At 55.8% G+C, this 23,974-nt stretch overlaps 1 protein-coding gene across 8 annotated transcripts in view; it reads left to right on the top strand.

Annotated features, from left to right (window-relative positions):
- DAB2IP (DAB2 interacting protein) overlaps nucleotides 1–23,974 on the top strand; it is a 186,933-nt gene that overhangs the window by 82,523 nt on the left and 80,436 nt on the right. For 7 of the 8 annotated variants that reach the window (XM_053204682.1, XM_053204681.1, XM_053204680.1 and 4 more), the window contains exons 2-3: nucleotides 5,476–5,579; nucleotides 23,535–23,686. In XM_053204682.1, the coding sequence (XP_053060657.1) occupies nucleotides 5,476–5,579; nucleotides 23,535–23,686 (256 nt within the window). Of the gene's footprint in view, nucleotides 1–5,475; nucleotides 5,695–23,534; nucleotides 23,687–23,974 lie in introns of those variants that run through there. The other variant, XM_053204687.1, reaches the window with a different exon arrangement.

Here is a 23,974-nt window from a genome sequence, read left to right as displayed (position 1 = left end):
GAGCCTTCCCCATCCCTGTCAACACTGGGGTCACTGTTCTTTTTTTAATGTTTGTCTATCTGAAAGGTGGGAAATGGCATCTGGTAGTTTTAATTTGCGTTTTCCTAGTCACTGTTTGCAGCACATATGCACACACCCCTTTCTCTCCTCTCCTTTTTCTGTACTCGTGCTGAATTCCTTTCTCCTGATGTGAGTATTAGAGGTTGCTGCCTCTACCTGTTTTTAGGCATTATGATCTGGGCAGTACAACCCGACAACTGAAATTTGGTGTCTTGTCTGAAATTACAGGATGTTCCTCAGGCCTCCGTGTTTCCATGGGAACAAGTAACAGTCATCCTTCATGATTAGGTGGTATCCATGGCAACCAAGCCGGCAGCATTTGAATGAAACCGATTTTATTTTTATTATTATTATTATTATTTTTTTGCAAACACATGAAGGTTAAAATGCATGCAGCCTGGCGCTTCTGGTAAAATGGAAACTTTTGTTTCTTTTCCTTGTGGAAAGGGCATCTGGGGTCAGCTCGGCCGGTGGCCCAGTTTTGCAGGTTGGGAGCCCTGAGGTCATGTGGAGGTCACAGAGAGAGTGTGAGCTGAGAGGAGACTCCCGAGCCAGTGCTCCGAAGGTCTAGGGATGCCACCTTCACGCTGCACAGTGTTAGGTCACTTAACGTCTCCGGGATTCTGTTTGGCACTAGCTGTCTTGCTTAGACCTCTGAGGACGTGAGGCCAGTGTCTGTGTCCCCAGATTAAAAAAAAAAAGTCCTGCTAAATCAAAGGACATAGGCCTCTGTGTGTTTGTCTAGGACTCAGACTGATCCCTTGCAGGCAGAATTAGGATGGGGGAAGGTGATCAACTTTCCATAAAGAAAGATTTGGGTTTTTGTCTTTGCTTTTGTTCTGGTGGTGGAAAATAGAGATAGTCACTGCCCTGACCCCCTCCTGACTCACTGGATTGATGATAAATCATGAACTCAGAGACGGAAAGGGGTTTGTCTGGAGTCACACAGCAGAGGCCAGGGGGAATCCTGTCTCCCAGTACCAGTCTTGCACCCCTCCCCACCCCCCACGCTCTAGGCACCCTCTGCCTTCTCTGAGGTCCTCAGTGTGGGTTGTTGGGGGACAGTTTAAGGAGCTTGAGCGCATACTCTTACTTCCTGCCTGGGGGAAATTTAGAGGAAGTCATTTTTGCCTCGCAGAACCTCAGTTTCCTCATCTGGAAGGTGGAGCTCACCATAGCTGTCCAAAGTGTCATGTGGGGATTCTATTTGAATGGCTCCAGAACTTGCCTTCTCAGTGGGGGTGATATTACCCCAAGTAGGTGAAAAAAGTTGGTTCTCAGAAGGGAAGGGGCAAAAAAAAAAAATCTCACTTTTTTTTTATTTGAAAAAAAAATTTTTTTTACATTTATTTATTTTTGAGAAACAGAGTGAGACATAGCATGAGCGGGGGAGGGGCAGAGAGAGAAGGAGACACAGAATCCAAAGCAGGCTCCAGGCCCCGAGCGAGCAGTCAGCACAGAGCCTGGTGCGGGGCTCGAACCCACGAACCGTGAGATCATGACCTGAGCCGAAGTCAGACGCTCGACTGACTGAGCCACCCAGGAACCCCAAAATTTCACTCTTTTTACTGTATAAAAGCCCAGTATATGTACAGTACATAAAGATAGCTACTGTATATGGTATTAGAGTTTTATGGCGGGGGGGAGAAATCTAGAAAAAAAATATCTACAAAGACCTCTTAGGGGGAAATGATAAGGCATAAAAGGTAAAGAAATGCTGGTTCAGAATTCTGCAATCCACAAGCTTCTTGTTAGTGTTTCAAGCCTCTGTCAGGCTTGGGAAAACCCTTTGGGGTGTCAGATGGGGAGAGAGCCTGGCCCGGCCCAGACCCTGCCCCTGAAGACCCATGACAGGACACAGCTTCCTTCCTGGCCTTGTTTCCCCACCCCTCTGTAAAGGAGTTGCCTCCGCTCCACAAGGGGGGGGCCGGGTCTTAAGCAGCTGGGATCCTGCCTGGTGGATCAGTCAGGGTCCAGCAGGAAGCAGATGGCACTTAACGCTAGGATGATTTGAGGTGTGGGCGGGTGTGGGGAACCGTGAAGAGGAGTGTGGGACCCCAGAGCCAGTGACAACCGGGGATGATCTACCAAGGCTGAGGGAGGGGAGCTGTGTGGGCGCTCAGGGGACAGGGTCCTCTTGATAGGAGCTGGGACCATCAGTGGAGGGAGGCAGCCAGTGTGGGCGACTCTTCCTCCCCCGCCCTGTCCGATCTCCTGCCAGGGCCCCCCACCACTGGCCTAACCTCATGGAGGCTGGGGGGTCCAGAAGCTCAGCTGGTGGGGTCTACACAGGTCAGCCCCGTGGAGCAGAAGGCAGGGTGGAAAAACGTGGAGGATGGAACTGGGGCCAGTGGAAGCTGCCTGGAGAGGTAGGAAGGTCCCTTGTCACTTTCCTCTGGAGGGCAGGGCCCTGCCCTGAGCATGCAGGGGAGGCTGAAAAGTCAGATGATCCGGCTGTTTTGTGCAGGGGGGAGGGGACTCCTGTCCCTTACTGCAGGCTCCTCCTGCGTTTCTACCTTCTCACATGGGTGGGGTGTGGCCAGGGCTTCTGAATTGAAGTCTAAGGCTATTTTGGGAGCACCTGAGAGAGAGTCTGTACTATAGTCCTATTGAGTTAGGGGCTGATGGACAAGTTCCTTTCCTCCACTGTCAGCTTCCTCATCTGTACCATGGGTGGTTGGATCAAGTAACCCCAAAGGCCCCTGGCTAAGACCCAGTAGGCAAGAGGCAGTGTTTTGCACAGGGGATATCAGGTTTTGTCTCGGAGGAGAGGCAGCCTTGCTGGGTTCCTCTTGCCCTACCTGGTGGCTCCATGTGTCTTGCCTGGAGCCATGATGGCCCACATGCCCAGGAAGGGCGGTGGAGGGGTGTGTGTGTGTGTGTGTGTGTGTGTGTGTGTGTGTGTGTGTTGGGGGAGGGAGGCGAAGTTCCTGAGGGGCTTCTGGACGCTGAGCACAGTGCCTCATACATAGGTAGGACACAGTGGTTATGGTGGACACCCAGGTGGAGGTGATGGGGGGGTGGGGGGAGAGGTGAAGGTAGACTGAGGAGCCCAAGAAGAGATTTCCTAGGGAAACCTCCAGAACGAGTGGTGTCTCCTAGAGTGTGACTAGCAGGGACTGCGGAGGAGGAGGGAAGAAGGTTCTCAGCAGGAAACACCACGAGGGAGGCAGCGAGGCCCTGGGAGATCGCAGCCACTGGGCTGGGGAGATGCTGAGTAGTGGAAGCTTTTCTGGAAGAGGTGGCCCAGGGCTGGCTAGTGCACAACTGGACCTGGTATCAGCCCCTGCCTGGTAGTCAGCTACGCCTGAACCCCTCCCCGTGGTGGTACACTTCCCCCAGGCCCAGGGTGGCATTGCCTGCCTGGCCGTTGGCCAGGGCTCAGTACTGGAGCCTATCCTGGGGGGCGTGGTGACGGGCTCCACTCTGTCCTTCCACACTTCTGAAGACCTCTGTCCAATCTGGCTACATGGAGGGAAAGGACCGGAAAACGTAGACATTGCCGTTCTGCCTTCTGGGACAGCTTGCTCCTCGTCATCTGTTCTGTAGATGTGCACACGTCCACCCGTCCTCGAATGCATGTGTCCCTGAGGATGAGTCTGCGTGGGTACCCGTTGGAGTGTCTGCATAGATGTGGACGTGAGTGTGTGGCTGGGCATGCGTCCCTGTGCGTGCACATGCACCGGGGAAGTGTCTGCCCCCCGTCCTTTTTCTTCCTTGCGAGCCAACAGGACTTTCCTGAGCAGCCCCCATGTGCCAGGCTCCACACAGGATACTGGGGATGAGATGCAGCCAGCTTGGGCACGGGCGGTAGGAGTTCCATAGCCAAGCAGAGAGAGAGAGACAGAGAGAGAGAGACAGACAGACAGACAGACAGACATGTACTGTGTGCGAAGTGAGATCATCGGCAGGAGGCTTGGCCTGGCTGTTGCTAGAGGAGCCAGAAGGGGGCTGAGAGCTGGGGGCAGAGGGATTACCAGGGGTCTCCTCCGGGGCCTGTGGGATGGGATGGACCAGATTCCTCTGTGGGGGACCACAGCTGGAGCACAGGCAGAGAGATAGCCAGTGCCGAGCACGGCGTGGGGGAGCCAGCCAGGCAAGTGGCCAGGTTGCACTGACCTGAGAGGTTTTGAACAGGCAGGCTCAGGTCACAGCTGTGAGTTGTAAGTAAGCTGTCATCGTCTAAAAATCAAAACACTTCATATTTTAAAAAGCTCGGGTTTCCAGCTTCTCTTGAACTGTGGGAAGTCGTGGCTACCCTGGGCCCCCCCATGGCTACACTGAAATAACCAGCTGGGTGCTACCCTTGATCCTGAAACCTACCAGCCTTTGCACTCCCATCGAGTTTAAGGCCTCTAGAAAAGAAGGTCTGAATTGGAAGCCAGAGATCACAGATTCTCATGTTTGAAGGGACTACTTGTATACCTCCAGGAACAGGAAGCTTTATTATGTCACAAGATATATGACTCGAAGTGAAGATTTGGAGAGAGCTTTTTTTAAAACACATTGGAATATACACAACTATATATATATATATATATATATATATATATATATATATACATATATATACACACACACACACATATATATTATATATATACACACATATATTATGTATATACACACATATATTATGTATATACACACATATATATTATATATATATACTTATATAAATTACATGTGTATATATATATATATAATGAAGTTTGCCATTTTAATCATTTTTAAGGGTACACTTTAATGGCATTAAATACATTTACAGTGCGGTGTGACCATCACTGCTACCCGTTGCTCGCTCTTTGCCATCACTGCAAACAGAAACTCTTATCATTAAGCAATACCTCCCCATTCCGCCTGCCTCCAGCCCCTCGGTTACCTCCAACCTACCTTCCATCTCTATGAGTTTGCCGAGATTGCAGGTGTTTCATGTAAGTGGACTCGTACAACATTTTGTGCCTGGCTTTTGTAGCTCAGCATGTTTTCAAGGTTCGTCCACACTGCAGCATGTGTGAGAACTTTTGTTCGTTTTTATGACGGAATAGCATTCCATCGTATGGATGTACCACCCTGTATGTATGAACGGTCGTCCATTCATCTGTGGATGGACACTTGGGCTGTGTCTACCTCTTGGCTATTATGAATGACGCTGCTGTGCACATTTGCATACAAGTCTGTGTATGTCCCTGTTTTCAACTCTTGGGGGTATATACCCAGGAGAAGAATTGCTGGATCGTGGGGTAATTCTGGCTTTCATTTTCTGGGGGAATAGCCAAACTGTTTTCCACAGTGGCTGTACTCTTTTAGGGGGACCAGTTGCCTGTCGTCCTGGGCAGGATGGGGAATGACAGGAGGGCCTGACCGAGTGGCCTCGATCGTCTGTCCTCACCCTCTCTCTCCCTCTGTTGACAGAGTCGCCCCAGGAAAGGCCGGGCTCCCGGCGCAGTCTGCCCGGCAGCCTCTCAGAGAAGAACCCCAGCATGGAGCCCTCGGCCACCACGCCGTTCCGGGTCACGGTAACTATCTCTGCGTCACCATCGCCACCTGGCCTGGGGTGCCACTCTGCGACCCCGCGGGCCCCCTTCCTGGAGCCTCACGGACCGGGAGAGCATCCAGCCTCCCTTGTTCTAGGTATCCGATCACTCAGCTGCTCCCCTCTCTGTGGCTCAGCCTGGGGGCCACACGGGTGTCCCGTCCTGTGAGGGAGGGGGCAGACGGAGGACAGACAGCCCCGCAGCCACGGGGCCCAGAGCGAGCTGGCCGGGGAAGCGAGAGTCTAGCGCGAGCGAGGCCAGATTAACACACCCTCACGTGTGCACATGCACACCACGCTTCCGCGACTCTTAAGATGCACGATTTTTATTTTTGCGTTTTAATATCTCTCACGTTGCAGTCTGTGGCATGTCATAATTTAATCGCTGTGTTTTTTTCTTTCTTGGAGACCCATAAAATAATGCTGCATCTTAAAACTGATGAGGCCTTAGAATTGACAAAGCACAGCATATATACTCTAGCTATTGATTTCAGTGGCCTCATTAGCATACACCTTTTTATGACTAACCCAAACAGCTTTACGGAGACAGAACGCGGTGACCCTTATCATCTGACTCTCTGTGTCCCGCTGTGTCCTCTCCAAGCACGCACACTATTGTATGTTCCCGTGCGCCCCTCTGTCCAGTGCTCTGTCGGCCACTGGAGGCACAGAGAAGTACAGACAGGGAGAAAGCAGAACACGCCGTCTCTTCCCCTGGGAGCTCATGGTCTATAGAGGAGACGGGTGGATGTTTGATCGATACTTCATCCATTCCTTCATCCAGTAGTTTTTATGGCAAGCCAGCTGTGTGCCAGGCACCATTGTTGGGACTGGGGCTGAGTGGGAGGAGGTGGCCAAGAGAGGACCCGGTAGACGTCCTCATGCTCGAGCTACGTGCTGTGAAGAAAAGCAGGCTGCTGTGATAGAGGACACCAGGAGGGCTTCCTTGAGGTGGTGTGGTCGAGAGGTGATATTTGTGCTGAGGCCCAAGGGATGAGGCGCCAGCCCTATGGGGAGCAGGAGAAAGAGGGTTTTGGGTGGACGGAACAGAGAGGGCACGGGCCTGGCTGTCACCATGCAGTGTGATTTGGGGGCTCCAGATGAGCTAGGAGTAACTAGCTGTTCCCTATGCATTAGAAAGGGTATCCCCCTGGAGGCTGACTTTATGAGCTGGGTCTTAAAGGGTAAGGAGGCACAGTGAAAGAGGGAGTTCCAAGTAGGGGGAACGGCAGCTGCAAAGGCGTAGAGGCTCACTGGAAACTGATGTGTTTGTGAAACGGAGAAATGCGTGGTGGGACTGGAATTGAGGGGTATGGAGGACTGGGTAGGCAGCTGAGCAGCGGGGCTGAGTCTGGGGCCGATGGAGCCTCAAAAGCCAGGCTAAGCGGGGTGGGGCTTTCCATGGGGCAACTGATTCTCCTGCCAGTCTGTGTGTCCTAAGAATGCTTGCAAAACAGATTCGGTCCCCTCAAGATTTCAGAGCGGTGGGCCAGGGGCAGGACCTGGGTATCTGCATTTAAAAAGCTCCCCCAAGAGGTGGTTGTGAGCCTCAGGCTCTGAGTTGGCCTTGGGCAGCAGGAGGAAAGGGAAGCCTGTGCCGAGAGTGGATTCAGGGTCACTCCCCTGGGTGTGGTGGGGGCCCCTGGGAGACCATCTCTAGCCTGCAGGGAGGGCAAAGACGCTGACACCTGGGTGACCCTGACTCTAATCAGTCAAGTGGAGTTGAGGCCAAGTCCTGCCTTCCCCCCGGCCCTAGGGGCCACAGCCTCTGGGGCTGAGCCTTCAGGGGCCTTAGGGAACAAAGACTAATAATAACGTAGCCACCTGCACTATGCTTCCGGTCCTAAGTAGATGATCTTTTTTAATCCTCAAGATAGCCCTGAAGCCGAAACTTTGATCACCCCATTTCACAGATGAGAAAACTGAGGCTCAGAGAGGGGAAGTCACTCAGCTAAGCTCCAAGCGCCACTAAATGGTGGAGCCAAGGTCGAGACCAGCCTCTCTGATGTCAGGGCACAAGTGTGCACTCCCGGCCGTGAGCAGGGGAGCCGTTGCCCCCCGTGCCCTCCCGGAACCTCTCAGTGTTTCTCCTTGCCTGTTCCCCTTCCTTTTGCTGCTCTGATAGATGTATCATCACACCTTGAAGTTGCTGTCACTGCGGCTCTTTAACTGCCGGGTAGGTTTGGCGTCCTTCTTGTAGTGACGTCTTCACCCCATGAACCGTGTGTGGGTCAGAGCCAGCCCCAGGCTTCTGGACCCCCAGGCACTGGGACTCAGTCCCGCCTGCATGAGCTGGGTCCGCAAGGTGGAAAGTGTGTTCACTTGTCACTTTACCCACTTCTCACAGCAACCTGGAGGGGAGGGACCATTTGTGTCTCCATTTCACAGATGAGGGAGCTGAGGCTGAGAGACATGAAATCATTTGCTCGGCATGATGGATGCCAGGACCGTTGGACATTGACATTTCGTGTCCTTCCCTGGACACCTTGGCCCTTTTCTGTGTGGAGCAGTTCAGGGTGTGAGTGTCTATACTGGGCTGTGCTTGGAGCTCACGGGTGCTAGAGGGCTCAGAGATAGGGATCTGGGTTCAAATCCTGGCTCTTCCGTGACCTGTGTGACCTCCTTAGTCACTCAGCCTCTCTGAGCCTCCAGTCCGTTTCAGTAACGTGTGGAATGTCCACCCTTCCTTGAAGGACTGTGGTGGACCTTCGTGAGTCCTGGCACGTCCAGGCCCACGTCTGACCCAGGGTGGGCACTCAATACAGAATATCCGCCATTATCCTTGGAATCGTATTTCCCTTTTTGGCTTTGGAACAGTAGAGATCTGGGGAGGGTCAGGGTGGAGAGCCAAGGACAGGGCGTTTGGTGGGAGGGAGCCGGGCTTGGGTGTTGGGGACGGACGCTTGTAGGACCAGAAGCACACCCTCTTCTCCTGCCCAGCTTACACTTCCTCACATGTGCTGCCACAGGCCGCATCCTCACGTGCTTGGCTGACTGCTGCTGTGTGTACCCTCCCCCCTCCCCCGCCGAGGGAACCCAGGCAACATGGTTTTGCCCCAGGGGAGGCAGGAGACACAGTACAGGATATACCTGAATAACTGGTGTCTTCGCTGCCATTTGAAACTCGGGGGACAGGATGTCACCCCCTCTCACAGAAATGCCCTTGTGCAACCATGGAGTTTAATGGAGAATCAACATGTTGTGTTCGTTCGGATTCATTCTGTCTGCCTCCCCCGTGAAGACTAAAGCCTGGGAGAGGCTGGACTTGTCCAAGGTCACCACTCAGCTGGGAGCACTTCTGGGTGCCGGCTGTTTGTACCCATACGTGGCCCTAACCTTTTGTGATTTGGCCTGGGACTGCAGCCACCCCACAGGGCATCAGGGGCTGGGCACAAGTCCCACCTCTGTTTCTTGGAGGTCATGTGACCCTGGGGGACCCTCAGTTTACCCTTCTCTAAAATGAGGAGTATGGACTTTGTAAGGCAACATGTGGTTTGGGCATAAAGTGGGCGCTTAAAGATTTCGGTGCAGTAACGAAAAGAATGAGCTAAAAGTCAGCAGACTCAGGGCTGAGCCTCGTATCAGCTTTGTGACCTTGGCAAGATACAGAACCTTTGCCCATCTGGTATGACTTCCTTCCATCTGCAGGTGGAGCTGGGGGTGGGGAGTGGACCACGAGGACCCATGGTGCCAGCAGGCTGGGGTGTGCCCTGAGAGCTATGGAGGACCCTGGACCAGGGTAGGATGGAGAAGGGAGCTGGGAGCATGTGACCATATGGGTCTTCTGCCCGTCTCTGGCCCTCAGCTCTCAGGCTCCACAGAGATGTCGAGGCCAAGATTCAAACCCAGATCTGTCTTCTCTGCATCAGTAGGGAATCCTGGAAGGAAGAGAGGGAAGGCAGGCAGCAAGCTGGGGCCCCGTATCTGCACACGCTGTCAGACGGGGTCTGGGGGCTCTGCCTGGGCCCGTCTCCCTTCCCAAAGCCCGCCCCTTCTCATGGTTTGGAATGTTAGGAATTCATGGTTTGATTTGGGGGGAAGGTGATGGTGACTGTTACCTGTCTCCCCACGGGTCCCCTCAGCCCGCCACCTTCCCCAGACCCAGCCTCCCCTTGGTGTAGGCTGGGTCCTTCTTGTCTGCCCCCCACCCCCTCCCATCGACCTTGAGGAGGGCTGGCAGGGCTGGGGTGTGGGAGGCGGCAGAGGCTCTGGCAAACTTGACAGCCAATTGATTCCTCTTCGGGAAGTTGAAAGTGGAGAATCGTGTTCGAAGGTTTCGCTGAAATTAGGTCTCAGGGCTATTTTTTGCAAGATGGAGAAGGAGAAGTGTCAGGGAGCGGAAGGCCCAGGGGGGTGGCGGAAGCTGCAGATAAACTCAGTCGCGGGTTGATTGCAGATGCTTCTGGAAAGGGGCCTTAGTTCCTTTCAATCGCCTTCTTCTGCCGGATGCTCATTTGTGCGCAGCCTGGGTGGTGGGATGGAGGTGCAGCTGGGGTGCTGTGGGAACCCAGAACACGGGGCAGTTACCATCGGCTGACAACGGTAGGGAAGAAATCCTGGAGGAGGATCTTTGGGGCTGAGCTTTGAGGGATGTGTAGGAGTTTGTCAGGAACAAAGGGAGAAGAGTATTCCAGCTGGGGGAGATGTACGTGAATTGGAACAAGCCAACGGCCCTGTGTGATTAGAGTGTTGGGTGAGTTGGAGACATAAAGGAGGGGGCACGGGAGAGGAAAGTGAGTGGGTGGAGGCTTTGGACTTGCCCCTGTGGGGCACAGGAGCCACAGGTGATGCTGGGTAGGAGAGGAGCCCGCAGATCTCTGGGATGTGGACTTCCAGCTCCACACCCCTCTCCCCACTCCTGCAGCTTTTCCCTGCACCCTTTTCGTGACTCAGCTATCTTTTCCCATCACACACATAGTGCCAGGCACGTGGACATAAACACACAGGCCTGTGAGGGGGCCCCTTCGACACCACCGTGGAAGGCCGTTGGAAGCGATCACGAACGCTTCCCCGTACAGAGGAAGGCCTGGAGCTCAGAGAGGGGAGGGTCCTTTCCCAAAGTCACACAGCCTATCTGGAACGGGGCCTGGAATCGAGCCCAGGTGTCCCTGTGTCCGTGCCCCCCTTCGGGGCTGCTCACGCCTTGCCGCTTCCAGCCCTCTCTTCCCTGCAGTTGAGTCCTTCTGCCCACCTCCATCAGGTTTCCTGGGAAGAGAGGCTTACAGAAATGGGCATTTGTGGGTCCGAAGGTCCCCAGAGGCCTCCGATGGCTCCTGCCCACTCGTCACACACTGCCACCTCCTGGTCTGCCTCTCTTCCTCCATTCGTGCCCCTTCTCAGCTGGGGCGACTCTAGTGAGGCATCGGGGTGGTGGACGGAAAAGCTGGTCAGGCTCACAGACCAGATGAGCCACCTCTGTCACTGCACAGGTGGCGAAACTAAGGCCCAGAGAGGGGAGGCTTGCCCGGAATACTTGTCGGGGCTTCCTCCGCCACCCCAGGCTGCTTTTGGGCCCATCTGTGTCTGTGGCCCCCACACCGGTGTGGGGATGCCAGCTGTGCGGCCATGGTTGGGTGTGACTGAGCAGTAGGGCTGGGCCCTGGATCGGGGTCCCACAGATGGGTGCCCCGGGCCCCTCCTCGCAATACCCTGCTCAGCGGAGGCCTGTGAGCTGGAGTCTCCCGGCCCGGTGGGTGGCAAGTGTTCTGCGGATGAGAGGGTGGTGGAGAGAGGCTAATTGTTATTAAACTGTTCAAACCCAAAAGGAAAATTACTATCATTTTGGTCTGTGTCCACCTTCTGCAGGGAGAAGCTCCTTTCCTGCAGCGGGAATCGAGGAGACGGGAATGTTATCACAGGGCCACCCGGGGGCGAGAGCTGGCCAGGGCAGCCAGGGTGGACCAGGACGCTCTTTGAGGCAGAGATATGGGGTGAGGGGCTATTTGGAGCCTCCTGAACCTGAGGTCAGGCCGGCGAGTGACGGCGGGCTGTGGTATTTGGTGCTGTTGGAGAGCTGCCTGCCTCATTAATAAATGATGGTATCATCGCGGGTCTCTGAGCCTCTCTTTCCCCATCTGTAGATGGGCACAGGAGCCCCTCACTCACAGAGTGGCTGTGAGGGCCCAGTGTCTGGCCTTCAGCCAATGTTCATCCTCTGTTCCCTCTTCTGGTGGGTGGGGCTCACTCCTTCCAGACACCTTCCCCCAGAGTCCCAGGTAATCAGACAGACCCCCTCCCTTCTGTACCCGTTATCTGCGGCCCCAGAGCAACATTGCCTTTGGTGGAGCTTCTAGGGCTCAGCCCTGGCACCAGGAGGTGGAGGTGGGCAAAGTGATTACCGAAGGGACCAGAGACAAAGTTCCCAGGTGGTGAGTACACATGGAGGGAGCTGGAGATGTCTGCGCAGGGCCGTTTCATGCCAGTTGGGGGCAGCAGAGGGCAGCGAGTGGACGCCTGGGCAGCCGCTCCCGGAGGAGAATGGAAGTCCCTGGGGTTTGTGTGACCCCCCCCCCGCCCCCCCTCCCCAGGGCCACAGGGGCCTGGCTGAGCTAAAAGAGCTCACCACTGGGTGGAGGAAACAACTCAAATCGAGGAGCACCTCTGGGCAGCTGGGCCTGGCCCTGGTGGCTGAGCTGACTGGGCCCGGGTTGGCCAGAGACCTGGGGGACGCCTGAGAGAGGGCCCAAATTAGAGACACTGGAATGGGGCAAGGCCTGGGGCCAAGGCCGCTTTCCAGCAGGAGAGGCACAGGCTGAGGCCGGCCAGCCTGAGGGCCGCCAGGCAGCATCGGGGCACTGCCGCCATCGTCAGGCTGGCTAACAGACACTCTCGTGGTCATCCTTTGATGGCTTGCAGGTGTCTTGGTCCACGCCCACCAGTACTTCGAAAGGGAGCAAGGCAGGTGTTCTGGCAGAGGTGGGGTGGTTGTCAGAACCGGGGCCGAAAGTCCTGCCGACGTGGGTTCAGATCCCAGCTCTGCCAGCCCCTTGCTGTTGGAACGGTGTTGAAGTTCTTGCAGGGCCTGGCCCACAGCACCAGCCCAGCCTCTGCCAACCAGTCGTGTTCTCTCCATTTTATAGATGAGAATGCTGAGGCCCAGAGAGGGAAGGTGAATTGTCCCAGGTTACACAGCCAACTGCGGACAGAGCTGGCATCTGAACCTGGGCTTCCCCATTTCCCTGCTTTGTCCTGCCTCGTCCCTACCTCCACGTGGCCTGGTCCCCAAGGGTCAAAAGGTGTCTGTTCAGGGCAGAAAGGAATGGCTCCCCTCGTCTCACCCCACCCTGTGGCCTCTGCAGGCCCTCTTCTGGGTGGGGGGCAGGGCTCAGATGCCTTCACTTCCCCACCCCCTCATGGGAAAACAAAGCAATTGTCTCTGTCACATCAAGTGGCATTTGGGTTGGATTATAGACATAATTATATCTGAGTCTTCAGGTGGGAATTGTTTCTAAAGCCAGGAGGCCCTCTTTGGAGGTGGCTGCAATGACATCTGTTTCCGATACAAGGCCTTGCATTGGGATGAGTTACTTTTCCTCTGGAATTGCTTAAAGAATGCCTAAAATAAGCCACGATTGTTACTGCCCTGCTCCAGCACCTTAGATGGCTTCCAGGGGGTGGGATCCAGCTCCCCAGCCGCCACCACCCAGGCCTGTCCCAGCCTCAGTGCCTTCCTTCGTACAGGCTGGTCCTGTCCACAGGCCCTCTCCATTTCCCTGCCTTGAGAGCTCCTTCCCTCCTCCACACTCCCTCACTCCAGCAGGCATCTCCTCCCCTAGGCTTCAGAGCTCAGTCATAGTCAGACTGTGACTTAACCATCTACCAGACGGTGACTTTCTCAAGGGCAGCGACTGTTTCTGATTTATCTGAACCCTGGGCATTGAGACGGGGCCTCATGTGTGGTGGGCCCCTGGATGGGCTTGTGCAGTGAAGGTGTGTGAGAGAGAATGGATTGGGTGAGTGAGTGCAGGGTGGGGAGGGGATGAGTAGGGAGCAGAAGTCCCTTCTGAGAGCCCTGCCTGATGTCTCTGGGGCCAGGTGGACACCCATCTTGGGAGGAGAGGTCAGGAGGTCAGGACAAGTCACTCGGACCACCACAGAGCCCTGGCAAGGACACCAGCCCTTGTTGTGAAACTGACCTTGACTCCACTCCATGGGTTCCCATGATCCCTCAGGGGCAGAACTCCCAGGTAAGCCAGGCCTGCAGATGGTAAATCACCCAGGAGGAGAAATAGCCTATAAAATCCTCTCCCCAAACGGTGCATTTTGTATCCTGTAGTGAAAAGGGCTTTAAAAAGCATTGCTCACTCAGGTGGATTTATGAGGGTTCCACCTGCCTCTCACCTCTCCCTCCCACTAATGTTTCTTGTCCCTGGGGCTGTGGCACCCTGGGGTCTTGATGCTTTTTGGTGGCCTTGGTCCAGGGAGAAAAAGGATAGCACCTCTTCCCTGCCTTGCTGATGCAGGGTTACTCCAGACCACCTAGGTACCTGGGGGGAGGGGGGGCGCGGGGGGGGGGGCATGAGGAGAAACCGACTTCCCGGAAGCCCCCTGTGGCCCAGCACAGAGCTGGAGTCCCCACCGTTCACACCCTTCCTTCCTGAAAGCTGTGGTCTCCAGAAGATTCCTCCCATTTGTTGTTACCTGCAAATGGGTCACCAGGGAGGGGAAAGATGGCATGCCTACACTGGAAAGCATTTAGACCTCAGCCAGACCAATCCCCTCATTGTAGAGAAAGGGAAAGTGAGTCACAGAGAGGCTAAGGTACTTGCTTAGAGCCTCGCCGTGCAATAATGGAATTATGGAAGAGCTTGGGCTCTGGCACAGGCTATCTGGACTGACCCCAGCTTGGCCGCTTCCTGGCTGTGTGGCTCTGTGAAAGTTGCTTGATCTCGCTGGGCCTCCATTCTGTCATCTGCACGTTGGGTTGTGAGAATGAAACCAGGAAAGTCACGTGAAGCTCTAATACGGTGCCTGAAGCTTGGGGCTGAATAAGTACATCTGGCTTACTCTTATTAGCACGTTGGAATGGTCCTCATTCTTATTAATAGCCAAGCTGGGTTTTTGGACTCAGCTTTCTTGACTCCGAACATGGTTTTCTTGCCATTCTGCCAGGTGGCCTCTGGTAGGGGTGTTCACTCATGCAGGGTGTACAGAGCATAGGACAGGGAATAAGCTCTCAAGTTAGTGAGTCACCCCGGGAAGACTGGCCTGGTGCTGGGACTTCAGGCCGGGCCTGGAGAGGGGAGCGGGGAGAAAGGAAGGGGGAGATCCTGCTGCAGGGGTGAGGCTCCCCGACGGAGCCAGCTTCCCTGCAGCCACGCAGCCCTCAGTGCTGGACTCCCCAGCCCGGGGTCAGGGCTGGCCAAGGGCTTAAACAGCTGATGAAGTGTTTGTGGCTGTCCAGACCTCTGGGACGGGCTTCTTATGCTAAGGCAAGTGTCGGCTAGCCAGAGGATTTATGGGGCAGTGAGTCACTCCCTGGCTGCTCTGGGTTATCACCTCCCTCCCTGAGATCTCAGAAATGTGTGTGTCATTTCATCAGTGTTCACTGATGCCACTCAGTCCTGGGCCCTGGCATGTATCAAGAGGGCCTCTCTGATGTTGCCGTTACCCCCTCCTACTACCTGCACATGCTCGTCCTCTTCCCAACTGGGTGCCCCCTTCCTCCTTCCTCCCAGGCTTCCTTAGGGGCCCCCTCGATCCGGGTGTGGTCTGCACTGTTGGGGGAGGCGTCATGCCCCACGTTATCAGTCTGGGCTCAGGTGGCGGGGTGTAACTGGGAGGTCAGAGAGACCTGTGATCACTCCATGGGCCTCTGAGGCAGCCAGGCTTCAGGCTGTCATACCTCTGCACCATTGCCCGTGCCAGGATTCTGCCCAGAATGCTCATCTGCGGTTTCCCTGCCCCAGATAAGCTCAGCAAGACCACCCATTGCCTCGCTTTCAGTGTTTCTACTACGCTCTCAAAAGCTGTCTCCTCCGGCAAACCCACCCAGACTGACCACAAGGGAATCCCTTTAAAAACCTCCCAGAGCATGGGGGCACGCCTGGGGGGCTCAGTCGATTAAGCGTCGACTCTTAATTTTGGCTCCGGTCATGATCTCACGGTTCGTTAGATCGAGCCTTGCATCGGGCTCTGTGCTGACAGCGCTGAGCCCGCCTGGGGTGCGCTCTCTCCCTCTCTCCCTCTCTCTCTCTCTCTCTCTCTCTCTCTGCCCTCCTCAGTTTGCGCACTCCCGTGTGTGTGTGTGTGTGTACGCATGGGCGTTTTCTCTTTCTCTCTCTCTCTCTCAACATAAATAAACATTAAAAAAAGAAAAATTTCCCAGAGCATATTCTCAGCCTTTCTCCTTTTTCCTTCATATCGTTAATATTTGTTAATTAGTTCAGGAAGTATTGAGGAATACTTGCCATGTGTCCTGCACTGGGGAGCCAGGCCAGCATGGACCCCACAGTCCTGTGAGGGAGGGAGGCATGAAATCAATACATGTATAATTACAACGGTGATAAGTCTGCAGAGGGACCTGGCCTACTCGGAGGGCATTTTGTCAGCACCTCAGGACAGACTGGGAGGAGAGACAAAAGGGCGTGCAGGATCCACTGGGCAAAGGGGTCTCCATTCTAGGCAGTGGGAACAGCCTATGCCAAGGCCCTGTGGCAGGAGGGGCTGGCGATTCTGAAAGTCCCATTGAAGCCACTGGGGTTGGAGCCCAGGGCATGGATTATGAAGCGCTTTAAGGGCCTTGCCAAGGGGCTAGGCTTTTATCCCCAAAGCTCTGGGAGCTGCGGAAAGGGGTGGAGCTGGTCAGTGCAGGATATGATCTGCTTTTACAAGGACCCCCCTGGATGCCCTTGGAGAATGGACAGGGGAAGGGAGGCAAGACCGGAGATAGCAAAGCAGCGAGGAGGCTCCTGGAGGTGTCTAGGAAGGGCCAGGTTCACCTCTCCAGCTGCACCGTGGGATCCTTGAAGGCAGAAATCCCATCCCTTCCAGGACTGAGCACATGGGGAGGCTCAGAGAATACACCCTGAATGAGCTGTTGACCAGCAGACTTCCCCACCAAAGGAGATTCGGGTTCTACAGTTTGCTTTGATAAACTCCTGCTCTCTCTTTCCTTCCGGCTAATGGCTGGGCTGGCCCTTGGTGGTCAAGGTCCAAGCCATAAAAACAAAGATGATAGTAACTAACATTTCCCGAGTGCCGGGAAAAGGGCTAAATTCTTTACATGTGTGATCTCACTGACTTATCACAACAACCTGGAGGTGACTACTGTTGTCCTCGTTCTACAGAAAGTGAAATGGACTCGGATGGTTAGGTCACTGGTCTAGGGCCCATAGTCATTAAGTGGTAGAACGCTTTGCTACCATGCCTCTTGGGGGCGGGGGATAAAAAGTATTTGCCTTTTTCCCAGGGATTCCTAGAGAGTGAGGTAACACTAGGACCTAGGTGGAGTTTTAGGTGTGATGATGGCAGGAGGAGAAATGTTTGGGGCAGGGATCTCCAGCTCTGGACAGGGGGTGGGGCCCTGAGGCCACGTGACTCGGAGAAACCACATGTTCAGGGAGCTGTGAAGGCAAAGTTTCAGGGTGTGAGAGAAGCAAATAGAGATTCTGGTGCAAAGTGAGGTCCTGCCCACAGACCATGGGGATTATGGTAGCAGCAGCATTTTCTCCCCTTTGACCCAAGACCTGGGCTCCTAGCTTTTTGTGGTTGTGAATATGAGTCCATATGAGCTGGTATGTTTGGTCATTCTGTATGTGCCTGGTGACAGCTGAGTATGTATGTATATTTGTGAGTTTGTTTCAGTGTATTTGTATCTCCATTTGCATGATTCATGACCGTATGGGTGTATTTCTCTGTGTGCTGGTCAGTGTGCACGTTTGTTTATGTGTGTGCATCTGTGTGTGGTAGTGATGAGGGGACTTGTATGTTTATGCGTGCATTTCATTGTGGGCACGCACCCCCCCGCCCCACCATGTGTCTTTGAATGCATGCATGTCTTTGAATTTGTGTGCATTTCTGGCTGTGTGTGTTTCTCCATAGAAACGTGTTTAAGTGTGGGTTTTTTGGCAATATTTTAATGCAAGAGTGACCCTTCTGTGCCAAAACCCAGCCCCCTGCTGGCTCTCATGGCTCTTGAATAGGTTCTTGTTCTGCGGCCCGAGTAGTCTGGCTGCCTTCTCTGGGGAAGCTGGGGTGTGGAGGTCTTACCTTCCAAGCAGCACTGGCAGGCGACCACAGAGGGTAATGTGGGCATAGGGTGGCCTGTGAGTAGGTGACTGCCAGGAAGGCACCAGCTTCATCCCGGCTTAAAATGCCTGCCCTCTTATGGCTGTCACAATGTCGGACATGCCACCATGAGTGTGTCATTCCCCAACTGGGACCCTCTTTGATGGTACATACTTTGCAGGGGAGGAAGCCAGGGAAGCCTGGCAGCTTGCTGAGGGCAGAGCCTCAGGAACAGGGAAGAGGAACGGTGTGTCTGAAGGACTGAAGAAAAGCCAGAGAAGCCTCTGGTCCTGTTAGTGCCAGGCCTGGGGGAGCCCAGCTGTGGAAGGCACAGCTGCTCTGGCTTTAGCTGTTTAGAATCACCAGATATCAGCACTGGAATGGAGCCTGGTGATCACCCAACCCAGCCCTTATAATACAGAAGGGAAGACTGAGGCCTGGAGAGAGGAGATGTGGGGAGCCTGAGAGGTTCTCGAAGGGTGGGGTGCAGGCGTGGCAAAGAGCACTGGGTGAGGAGATAGGACACCTAGGCTCTGCCGTGGTTCTGCTACTGCCTTGCTCAGTGTTTCTGGGAAGTCCTCCTGCCCTCCTGCCTTCTACAATGTGGGCATTGCCCTGGCTGCCTGATCTGGCCCCTCCTTGCGACTCTAGAAGCAGGACGTCTTCCCGGAGCCTAAGGCGTCGAGGCTGCCTGCCAGCCAGTAATGCCCAGCAGATCTCCTCTCCTAGGGTCGAGAGAGGTGGAACTATCTAGATGGGGTCTTCCGCTCCCTTTCCTGTGTTTTTCGGTGTGATTTTGGCATCCTTGCAAAGCTGCAGAAGGATACTGAGAGACACGCCTGTTAAAGCAGCTTCCTTCCCTGAAGGCTCTCTGTGTGGGTGCAGGCCTTGGAGACGGCCACCGGAGGAGGAGCGGGGCCTGGGCCGAGGGAGAGCCCGCCAGGTTCTGCCTCCATCCCGAGCGCTGTCTCAGTGGGAGTCAAAGGCAGGTCAGGCCCACCACCAGTCTGTCTGTTAGAAGGGGAAAGGCCCTGAAGACAGGACCGAGGATGCAGGACCGAACAGATGATGGAGCCAGGAGAAGGGACTCCCGCGCGACAAGAGTGCCCGCTGTGTGCCAGACACGGTGCCTGGCGCTTCACACTCAGGGTCCAAGATGGCTCAGAGGACCAGTGGTGGCCTGCCACCTCTGGGTGCCCAAGGGGTGGTGCTGGAGTGCAAACCCGGGGTCCCCTAGGTGCTGCCTAGGGGACTTGTGTGTGAGGCATGTGTGAGGCTGGGCCTGGGCAAGGTGTCCCCTCCCTGAGCCACCAGTCCTCACCCGTGTCACTGCTGTGCTCAGGGAGAGAATGCAGTTCCTTTCTCTCCTCTGGTCTGGCCTGTGGCCCCCAGAGCCTGGGGCTGAGCTGTTTGGCGAGGACGTGCGGGCACATATGTCGAGGGCCCCCATATGTATAGACACCCCCAGCCGCCTAATAGCTCTGCTACTCTTAGCGAGGGGCTTAGCTTCTCTGGGCTTCTGTTTCCCCACCTGAAAACCCAAAACATTCTGAGTTCTGAGGCATCCTCCCTGCATTCCTGATAACAGGCCCATCCCCCCGGGCCTCCTTCCTGGGACTTGGGGGGTGTTCAGCGAGTGCCAGGGGCAGGGACGCCGCAGAACAGGAGCTCCATAACTGGTCATCTCTCCTTATCGGCCCCGCTCGGAATTGACTGAAGTGGGTGAAGGAACACATCACGTGTCTGGAATTCCTTGGGGGCCCTTGAGAAAGTTTCTCAGAACATCCTGAGGAAGGGATGAGGAGGGCTGGGGCCAGATGTCAGGATGGTGGCACAATGGCTGGATGGGGATGGGGGAGCTGCTGAGAAGCATGTGGAAAAATAGCTACAGGCTGTGTTAGTAGAGGCCGAACACCCCATCTGGGGAGGCAGTGGGTTCCGTCCCCACAGGGCGCACTGGCTGCTCGCCGAGCTTTAGACATCGGTCCCTGGTCTGGGGACCGAGCGGCCCCGCCTGCCCCCGGCTCGCACACTTTGCACATTGAGAGGCTCTGTGAGGTTGCTTTAGAAAACGTGCTTATTTTAAAGCCTTCAACCCGGAGGACGTTCTGTGGCTCCGGGACCATTTTGCAAGCCTGTTCATTCATTCACTAGGCATGACACCAGCCTGTCCCTGCTGCGAGATAGCCTTCAGGCTCCTGGGAGAGCCCGGGGCAGACTCCCGCCTGTGATGGTCATGGACCTTCTCCGGGCAAAACTTGGTGGCTGTACTACAGCCACATCAGCAATGATAATAATAAAGCTGGCAACTACCATGTTCCGTGGCTTATTATTTACTATATTACTGGTGATATCTTGCCTCTGGATCCTTCCCACAACCCTCTAAAGTAGGTATCATTAGCCTATTTTACAGATAGGGACACTGAGGCTTGGAGTGGAGCAGGCCAGTAATTTGCCCACAACTTGTCTGAATTAAGATACAAACACAAGTGATGCTGGCCCATGGGTGTGATCAGCAGGGTGGCCTCCTGGGGAGGGTTGGGATAGATAGAGTCAGGCCCTGGAAGGTCCACAGCTTTCTCTCTCCTCACTGCACCCCTTCACCCATTTCACACACTGCTGCTGGGCCTTGCCTGCCATCTTCTGGCCAGGGGGGCTGTGGAGTTGGTCCTGAGCCCTGGTTTGCCTGCCCCCTGCTCCCCATTCTCAGCCACTGGGCTGTCAGGAGGCTCCACCACAGTTCTAGAAAGCAGACCTCAAGAACCCTGTTACACTGAAAGAAGGGACATGATTTGGCCACTGCCTCTCACTAAGGTTGACTTGGGTTTAGAGTAAGATTTTCTGACTTCTTGAGTTTAGAGCTGCAGCCACCTCCAGAAATCACATCTCTGGACCTGCCCATGAAGTGGTAAGGCTCATCTCCTTTCATCCGGGGCTGGGTAAGAAGCCGCCCGTGGCCCTCCACCCCATAAAGGAGGTCAGTAAGCAAGCTACGAGGCTGGGCAGAGTAGGGAACTGGAGTCTGGGGTCTTTGATTAACCTTGATATGTGATTTTGGGTAAGTCCCTTCCTGTCTCTGGGGCTCGTCTGCCCTTATATACAGACTTCTGGGCCTGAGTCCCCTTCCAGCTGTGGCCTTCTGGGATGATGAGCCTTTTGCTAAGTCTGCTATATGCAGAATCCTGAGCTGGGTCCTCTGGGGGATACAAGGTCATCCAGGGTGGGCACATGTGATGTGGTGTGGGTGGTCATGGTCGGTTTGAGTGGGGAACAGTAGGCTTTAGGGAGGAGGCAGCTGGTCAGAGGAGCATTAAGTGTGGCCTTAGAGGGAGGGGTGAGGCAGAGGAGTGACACTGGCCTCACTCAACCTCCTAGAAGGAAGAAAGACTTTAAAAAAAAAAAAAACAACAAACTCAGAAATAGGATAAAGCTGTCAGTATAGCTACATAATGAACTACATAAATTGTGAAAAATGCCTCGAGGTTCTTTGTACCACAAGCAGTGTAAAAATTGTGTAATTGTCATCAGTGTAGAAAATGAAAACCAAGAAAAAGTACAAGCCCGTTGAGGCATTGGCTGTGAGAGAAGAACCCATCCAAGTTGGCCTTATCCGGCAGGAGGCCAAGGTTGGGGGCGCCCAGAGCTGATGCAGAGGTGCAGATTCCTGCCTCTGTGCTGTGTCCCCTGAGAGCCTCCTGTTCCTTGGCCTGCCACCATTTGTGGTCCCTCTCCATTAGGGATTGCCCTCTGGAGGAGGCTCCCTCCTGCGGCCCCTCACACCTATGAAATATTCGCTGAACTACAGCTGATTAGAGCATCTTGGTGACACTGAGCTGCAGAGTGAGAAGGATTTGGACCCACTGCCTGGAAGGACTGGATGAGGTGGTGTTTCAGCTAGGCCCTGGAGGATGTGCAGAGTTCTGACAAGTGACCACGGGGTAGGTCGTCTTCCTACGGAGGTGAGAGACTGAGGGAGAGGAAGGAAGGGTGGAAGGATAGGAAAAGGGAAAGCCTGAAGAGGGTGGGCAGAGAAGGGGGGCGGTCTTAGTGGAACCTGGCATTAGGCAGGCCTGGAAGTTGTGTGTCCTTGGACAAGCCATCTTACCTCTCTGAGCAAGGTTTCTTCGTTTGCAGAAAGGGGTAATGTTTCTCTGTCATTTTCTTGTTTGTGTGGGTGACATGAGATGATGTGTACAACTGACGGCTCACTTCATCATGAAGTGATGGGGTGCTGGGGTCATAGGGATGGACAGATCCCGCACCGGGGCATGGCTTATAGCAAATGTCCACCCCTCCTCCTGGGCCAGAGAGGTCTGCAAGCCTAGCCTTTGTTGTGTGATGGATGAAATGTGGTGATCACACTGGGTACAACATGGACTTCAAAATGAGTTACTATCCCATTTCCTTCTGTCCTTATATCACCTGGAATTGGGGCTGGGGTGGGTGAGACCCCCAGAACCCCTCTCAATTCCTCCGTCAGGGGATTCCCACCTCCCTTGAGTTTTTTTCTCCCTCTAACCTTCTGTGGTTCCACAGCCTGGATAGCTTGAACCCCCCAAATCTTCCCTCACCTATAAAGGGAGGCCTGGTTCAACCTGGATGTATTGAACTCTGTCCTCCTCCCTGTCTCTTCCGTGGGACCAGGAGCTCCTGGAGTTGGGGATGGGATTAAGCTCTGTCCTCCCAACGCTGCGCAGCCTGGTAGACGGACAAATGAAATGGCCTGAATGGGGGCCCTGTCTGGGGCTTGCCATACTCCTCCTAGGAAGGGACCCCTACCGGCCATGGGTCATGAATGGTGCCCTGCAGCAGCTCATCTAGCGACGGCTGCTGCCCAGCCTTCCCTCTGACGTGGCTGCAAACCTTGAAGCATGCCCTGGGGATACTCAGCAAACCCTTCAGCCTCTGCCCCCTGCCTGAGCTAGGTGCTAGGGACCCTGTCCTTGAGGAGGTTGCCCCTGCTGGAGTGCCCCTGCTGCGGCAACCAAGGTTGCAGGCAAGGGGCTTCACCCCGAGGGTCACCGAAAGTCGCCTGCTGTAGGGAAGGCACCCAGGTTAGGGGGCCAGGTGGCCAGGGTACTATCAGGCACTGGCCCCAGAGGACCGATCACAAGCCAGCTCTCAGAACCTTAGTTTTCCTCATCTGTAAGACCTGGGGCTGAGAACCCCGACCTCGCGGGTGGAGGACCGCACGGTGTCAAGCCGGGATGGGGTGCGGGGCGTGGACTCCTCTGGGTGGGTGGGGGCGTGACCTCCTTCTGGGAAGAGGTGAGGGGGCCCGCCGCAGCCCCCCGGGGTCCCCGCCCCTTCGCAGCCCCGCCCCTCGCCTCCGGACACCCCCCCCCCCACGCCCCGCGCCCGAGGTGGGGGTCGGGGGGGGGGGGCTCGGGCGGCCTCGGCCGCGGCCGGCGCGACTCGGCTCGGCGTCGCCATGGCAACAGCGGCTTAGGGGGCGGGGGCGACGTGGCGGGCTGGGCCGGGCGGCGCGGGGTGGGCTGGGCCGCGCTGCGCGGGCCGGGCCGTCGGCGCTCGGTCGGCGGGCGGGCGGGCGGCGCGGGCCGCTAGCAGCTGGGGCCGAGCCCGAGCCCGCGCCCGCCCTCGGCCGCGCGGCCGCCCGAGCCAGGGCGCGGGTCCCGCGCGGGTCCCGGGCCCGCCGCCGCCGCCGCGCTAACCCCGCCTCCCCTTCCCCCTCTTGTCGCCCCGCGCGCAGGGCTTCCTCAGCCGCCGCCTCAAGGGCTCCATCAAGCGCACCAAGAGCCAGCCCAAGCTGGACCGCAACCACAGCTTCCGCCACATCCTGCCGGGGTTCCGGAGCGCCGCCGCCGCCACCGCCGCCGCCGCCGCCGCCGCGGACAATGAGAGGTGAGCCCGCCGCCGCCAGCGCCCGGCCCGGCCTCCGCGCGCCGCCGCCCCGGGATGCGCCCCGGAGGGCGCGGGGACAAAGCGAGAGCCGGGGCTGGGGCGCGCTGGAAGCGGGAGGGCACAGCACGCCCGCCCTCCGGCAACTTGTGGGGCCACCTCGGACGGGGGGGTCACGGCGGGAGGACCTTTCTCTCTCCCCGCGGGGTGAGGAGGGGGTGTCCGCGGCCCCGGGCGAGGCCGGGCGGGAAGTGCCCTCGCCGAGAAGTCCTGCCTCGCCTCGCCGAGGTG

The sequence above is a fragment of the Acinonyx jubatus genome, chromosome D4 (genome assembly GCF_027475565.1).
Source record: "Acinonyx jubatus isolate Ajub_Pintada_27869175 chromosome D4, VMU_Ajub_asm_v1.0, whole genome shotgun sequence".
Classification (NCBI taxonomy): domain Eukaryota; kingdom Metazoa; phylum Chordata; class Mammalia; order Carnivora; family Felidae; genus Acinonyx; species Acinonyx jubatus.
Note: the sequence above shows the minus strand (reverse complement) of the source record. Positions and strands in the feature narration are given on the sequence as shown.